The sequence below is a fragment of the Elephantulus edwardii genome, unplaced genomic scaffold, assembly GCF_000299155.1.
Source record: "Elephantulus edwardii isolate Elephantulus edwardi_28Jun2011 unplaced genomic scaffold, EleEdw1.0 scaffold00094, whole genome shotgun sequence".
NCBI lineage: Eukaryota > Metazoa > Chordata > Mammalia > Macroscelidea > Macroscelididae > Elephantulus > Elephantulus edwardii.
The window spans coordinates 8,616,118-8,622,553 of NW_006399844.1; the positions used below are offsets into that span (position 1 = coordinate 8,616,118).

At 36.9% G+C, this 6,436-nt stretch overlaps 1 protein-coding gene across 2 annotated transcripts in view; it reads left to right on the plus strand.

The window, feature by feature from the left end:
* TAOK1 (TAO kinase 1) overlaps window positions 1-6,436 on the plus strand; it is a 121,881-nt gene that overhangs the window by 52,232 nt on the left and 63,213 nt on the right. For both annotated transcript variants that reach the window (XM_006890977.1, XM_006890978.1), the window contains exons 6-7: window positions 2,432-2,545; window positions 6,040-6,131. In XM_006890977.1, the coding sequence (XP_006891039.1) occupies window positions 2,432-2,545; window positions 6,040-6,131 (206 nt within the window). The remainder of the gene's footprint in view (window positions 1-2,431; window positions 2,546-6,039; window positions 6,132-6,436) is intronic.

Here is a 6,436-nt window from a genome sequence, read left to right on the forward strand (position 1 = left end):
GAATGAATGGAAATCCAAATTCTCTATAAATGTTCATTAAAATTATTAAAAAAATAAAATAAAATTTAAAAAAAAAGAAAGGGATGTATCCTCTCACCATACTTGTTCAGTCTCTATGCTGAGCAAATAATTTGGAAAGCTGCACTTCATGTGGAAACATGTGGCAATGGTATTACAGGAAGACTCATCAATAACCTGCATTAGGCAGATGATACATAATTGCTTTCTGAAAGTAAAGAGAACTTGAAATGTTTCCTGCAGAAGATCAATGACTACAATTACACCTCAACATCAGGAACACCCTACCTGTGGGCCAATAGGCAATATCATGATAAATGGAGAAGAGAGAAATATTGTCAGTAATTTCATCTTACTTGAATTCTTGGTATCATGAGTCAGGAAATAAAAAAAAATCACATTACAATGGAAAAATCTGCAGTTGGGAACCTCTCCAAATGTTGATGGGCATGATTGTCAGTTAAAAGATTCAAAGTACAGCTGATCCAAGCCATGGTCTTTTCAATTACTTGCTGTGCATCTGAGAGTTGGACACTATTTGAATAAAGATGAAAGAAGAATTATTGATACCTTTGAGTTGTGGTGTTGAAAAAGAATGCTATATATCTCATGGACTGCCAAGAGAATAAACAGATGTCTTTGAGAAGGTGCAGCCAGGATGCTGCTTCAAGGGAAGGATAGTGAAACTTTGTGAAACATACTTGGGGCATGTTTTTAGGAGGTTCCAGTCCTTGGGAAAGGACGTCATGCTTGGAAAAATGGAAGGTCAGCAAAGGAGAGGAAGATCCTCATTGAGATGGATTGGCATAAGAACTGTAACAATGGGTTCAAGTGTTCCTGAGAGGATAAAAATGGTAGAGCATTCAGGTCCCTCATTCATAGGGTTACTACGAGTCACAGTTATCTTGATGACATCTAACAACATTGTTTGGTGTTAAGTTGAACCCTCAGGATGAGCTTTATTCCATGTCTAAAGGGTGACTAGGACAAAATGCACTTCAAGGGTCTTTATTGGACCAATAACAATAAGCCTGACATTTTTTTTTTGGTTCCACATTTTCTGTGTACTATATGTTTGCTACTTTTAGAAAGTATTTTTAAAGTAAATATGAAATAATTGGTTTTTATATTACTCGTAGACTGCTTAAATGTTGAAGTTTTGAAAGAATTTTTTTTCTTAGGGAGATAGTTAGAAACTTTTTATTTGTTTAAAGGTTTTTAGAAGAATGGGAATTCCAGAACACTTATTTGTGCTCGTGCAAAACCTATACTTAGACCAGGAGGCATACAGTGAACATAGCATGGAAGCACTGGACGGTTCAAAATGAAGAATGGAGCACATCAGGGATGCATCCTGTCCCCATACCTTTTCAATCTGTGTGCAGAACAGATCATTTGGGAAACATGGCTTTATGAGGAAGAATGTGGCATCAAGATTGGAGGAAGACTCATTAACAACCTACAGTATGCAGATAACACAACCTTACTTGCTGAAACTGAAGAAGACTTGAAGCACTTGCTACAGAGGGTCAGGGATTGCAGTCTTCAATATGGATTGAAGCTCCACATCAAGAAGACAAAGATTCTTACCACTGGGCTGATTGGCAGCAACATGATTGATGGAGAAGACATAGAGGTTGTTAACAGTTACACCTTGCTCAGCTCCACAATCAGCCCTTTTGGCACTAGCAATCAGGAAATCAAAAGATGAATTACGCTGGCAAAGTCTCCTATCAGAGACATCTTGAGAGTACTAAAAAGAAATGAAGTCAGTCTAGAGACTTAAGGTGCACCTGATCCAGGCCGTGGTCTTCTACTTGCTATGCATCAGAGAGCAGAACAATAGCTAAGGATGACAGAAGAAGAATCAATGCGTTCACGATTTGGTGCTGAAGAGTCTTGAACACAGCATGGACCACCAAGAAGACAAATAAGTCTGTCTTAGAGTGAAACCAAGTTTCTCCTTGGAGGCTAGGAGCTGGATTGATATAGTAACTGGGGCAGCCAGGCTTCAAGCTGCTGTACATAAGGTCACTATGGGTCATAGGCGACTTGATAGCACATAACAATTGAGAAGTTTCAGAGACAAAGGGGTTGTCAGCTACCAATTAAATGTCATTTTTAAAGTCATTATTTGTATTAAGGAAAAGACTCAAGATACAGACTGTACACTTTCATTAGCTGATTTTCTAACTTTTTGTTATTTATAGCTATTTACCTTTTATTTTATAAAATTATTACTATATATTTATTTGAACTATATATTTTTATTTTCTAACATGGATCCTAATACTGTCTCAGTTGTTAGAATATTCCAGGACTTAATTATTTTGTTTTTCCTTTCCTATATTAGGAATTCTTCTTTGATGTTTATAATTTTCAACACATTATTTTCTATATTTTCTAAACCCAGAGATATCAAAGCAGGAAATATTCTTCTGACGGAACCAGGCCAGGTGAAACTTGCTGACTTTGGGTCTGCTTCCATGGCATCTCCTGCCAATTCTTTTGTGGGAACACCATATTGGTAAGAATTGTATCTCTTACTGATCCTTATAATTGAAGTATATAGTGTAAGACTTGGCATGTTTTATCTTTTCCATAAGTATTTTGGATCATTTAGCTGTAAGGCTTATGGTTAGTTTTAATTCAGAATTGAATGTTTTCCTTCAATCTCCTTTGTTTCTACTGTTATTGCAACTTTTTACTCCTCTCCCATCCCACAATTCTGTTTGCATAATAAATTGGATGTAGGTGTGAATGTTTTCTGAGAGGTGGATTTTTTTTTATTTTAATAAATTCAGTTGGCATGAATAGAAATGTTAAATCCACATTTTCTATTTTTCTTTGATTTACCTTTATTTCCATGATATTTAGATTAAGTGTGCTTAAAGAATGGTAGGTACTTCAGTGTTGGTTTTGTTTTGAATTTTTATTTTGGCAGATTTAAAATATATAACTAAAAACATAATGCCCCATGTTTTAGTCACTGGCTTAATAACATTTCTTTTTTGTGGCTCATCTTGTTGGATGTACTCTTAACATCTCCACTGTTTTCCCACAATTACTTGGAAGCAAATTCTAGACATGATATCCATAAATAATTTTATCACCAATGAATTTTGTGCCTTTCGGCCACTGTACCTCCTTTCCCACTTGATTTTCAAACTCTCCCTTCTCCTGCTTAATAAAAGACAACTTCTTACCCATCTTAATATTACAATAATGCATCTGTTCTGGATGTCAAAGCTTATGAGATACACAAAAAGGACAACTTGAGAATTTATGACCTTCATGAGAAATATTGAAAGATTAAGGTACAGATTCAGCAAAACTCTGCATTTCTGTTTTCTTCTTTTTATAAAACGTTTTATTTTAATTGTGATTTTAACAAAAGTTTTAGAAAGTTGGATATTCATTAATTCATTACTGAAAACTCTGCATTTCTTAACATCTTTCTCCTTCTTGGTCCCCACTTTCTTTTTCATCTCTGCACCATTCGCTCTTTTTTTCAATTACTTGAGAACAACCACTTGGCCAACTGACTGGAAGAGATCGATATTTGTTCCTATCCCAAAGAAAAGGTGACCCAACAGAATGTGGAAACTACAGAACAATCTCACTGATTTCACATGCAAGCAAGATTTTACTGAAGATTATCCAAAAACGACTGGAACAGCACATCAACAGAGAACTACCAGAAGTCCAGGCTGGGTTTAGAAGGGGTCGTGGTACTAGAGATATTGTAGCTGATGTTAGATGGATCTTGGCTGAAAGCAGGGAATACCGGAGGAATGTCTATCTGTGTTTCATTGACTATGCAAAGGCATTTGACTGTGTAGATCATATCAAACTATGGCTGACTCTGAGAAGAATGGGAATCCCAGAACACTTGATCGTTCTAATGCGAAACTTATACTTGGACCAGGAGGCAGTCGTCAAAACAGAGCAAGGGAACAGTGCATGGTTCAAAATTGGGAAGGGCGAACGCCAGGGATGCATCCTATCTCCATACCTTTTCAACCTATATGCAGAACAAATTATCCAGGAGGCTGGGCTCTATGAGGAGAAATGTGGGGTCAAGATTGGCGGACGATTTATCAACAATCTGCGTTATGCAGATGACACAACCCTGCTTGCTGAAACTGAAGAGGACCTGAAGCGCCTGCTGCAGAGTGTCAAGGACTGCAGCCTCCAATATGGATTGAAGCTCAATGTCAAGAAGACAAAGATTCTCACCACTGGACCAATTGGCTGCATCAGGATGGATGGTGAAGAGATTGAGATTGTACACAGCTTTAGTTTTCCTGGCTCCACAGTCAACAGTCTTGGCACCAGCAGCCTGGAAATCAAAAGGCGCATTGCAATGGGAAAGTCTGCTGTTAGGGACCTCTCCAAAGTACTGAAGAGCAATGGTGTCTCTCTGGAGACTAAGGTGCGTCTGATACAGGCTTTGGTCTTCCCAATCACTTGTTATGCATCAGAGAGTTGGACAATGACCAAGGAGGATAGAAGGAGAATTGATGCCTTTGAGCTGTGGTGCTGGAGAAGAGTATTGAGAATACCATGGACTGCTAGGAAAACAGATTTGTCCTGGAAAGGGTTAAACCGGGTGGCTCCTTGGAGGCAAGGATTCTGAGGCTCCGTCTAACATACTTTGGACATGTTGTGAGGAGAGACTGGTCCTTAGAGAGGGTCATCATGCTTGGGAGGGTGGAGTGACAGCGCAGGAGGGGAAGGCCCTCTATGAGGTGGATTGCTTCAGTGACTGGGATAATTGGGATGGGAATGTCGGAGACAGTGCGATTGACACAGGACAGAGCGGAGTTTAGGGCTGTTGTACATAGGGTCGCGATGAGTCGCAGGCGACTCAAGGGCACATAACAACAACTTTTTTGTAATTGTAAAACATATGTATGGGGATCCAAAGGAGTAAGGGGTGGGAGCAGAAGGGTGAGGATGGGTAGAGATGAAATCAACCCTTCTCTCTCTTTTACAAGCTTAGAATCTAGAACTGATTGTTTTCATGAGACACATATTAACATAATTATTTGCATTGAAAAATGGCATCAGACTTCTGACACCGGCAGACTGATTTGACTAGTTAACATGTCCATAAAAACAACCTTTGCTATAGACTATATAACATTTAAAAAAAATTTTTAAGTAATTCTGTATTTCCAAGGTCCTGATGAAAAGATATTTAAAATATTCATACAATATAGGTATATATTCTATATTATTTACATCTAATTATTATGAAATGTACAAAGGAATAACAATTTTAATAACAATAGATATATTAATAAAATATTTTACATTGATATGGAACTCATCTAGTTATAAAAGAGTTCTCTGTGCAAATACTACTGAGTGACTCCTCATTTTAGAACTTGATTGTGACTATTAAATACTAAAATATCTTTAGAAAATCCTATTATTCCCTTTATCCAACTTAATATGTGCCTGTTTACTAGTTTTTGCACTTCTCTCTTTTCCTTCTGTCCTTGGTAACCATTCAAGAATGATTCTGTGTGTAAACTTTTCCTTAGTTTTTTATAACAGTGGTTTTATATATGCCCTTTGGTAAACGATTTATGTCATTTAGCATAATGTCCTCTAGATGCAACCATGTTATACAGAGTTTTGTGCATTCTTTAATGGTTTCAATGTTGCATCATACTCCACTGTAAGAATGTGCCATAGTTTATCTTTTCATCCATTGATGAATACTTCGATCACTTCTACCTCTTTACTGTTGTAAATGACCGTAGGTATTCATTTTTTCTGTTTGTATGGCATCTCTTATTTCTTTGGGATATTGTTACTTCAATTTTCACCTTTTTAAGGAAGTGCCGGACTGTTTTCCATAGTGGTTAGAACATTTTACATTCCCATCCATAGTGTATGGGAGTGAGTTCCAATCTCTATTCCCTTGCCAGCATTTATTGCTAGCTACCTTGAATTTGCTATTGTTGCTGGGGTTAAACCTTAATTTAAATGAACTTTTTATTTTTTTAGGATGGCCCCAGAAGTAATTTTAGCCATGGATGAAGGACAGTATGATGGCAAAGTAGATGTATGGTCTCTTGGAATAACATGTATTGAACTAGGTAAGCATTGTTCTTCTGTAATATGGAGTAAGCACTCATCAAAGTTTTACTTCAATTTCTGTACCACATTCCACCTTTTCATGAAAAAAAAAAAAAGAAATACAGAGTCTATTAAGGTTTTATTTTGGTTTTCTAATAATTTTTATACATCTTAGGTTAAAAAAAACCCCTACTACTGTCAATGTGACTCATAGTGACCCTGTCATTAAATCGAGAAAACAAAGTATGAACTGTTGAATCAATCAGACAGAAAGTATCTGTTTGTACTAAGCTTTATAACTTTGGGGGAAAACTACTATATATTA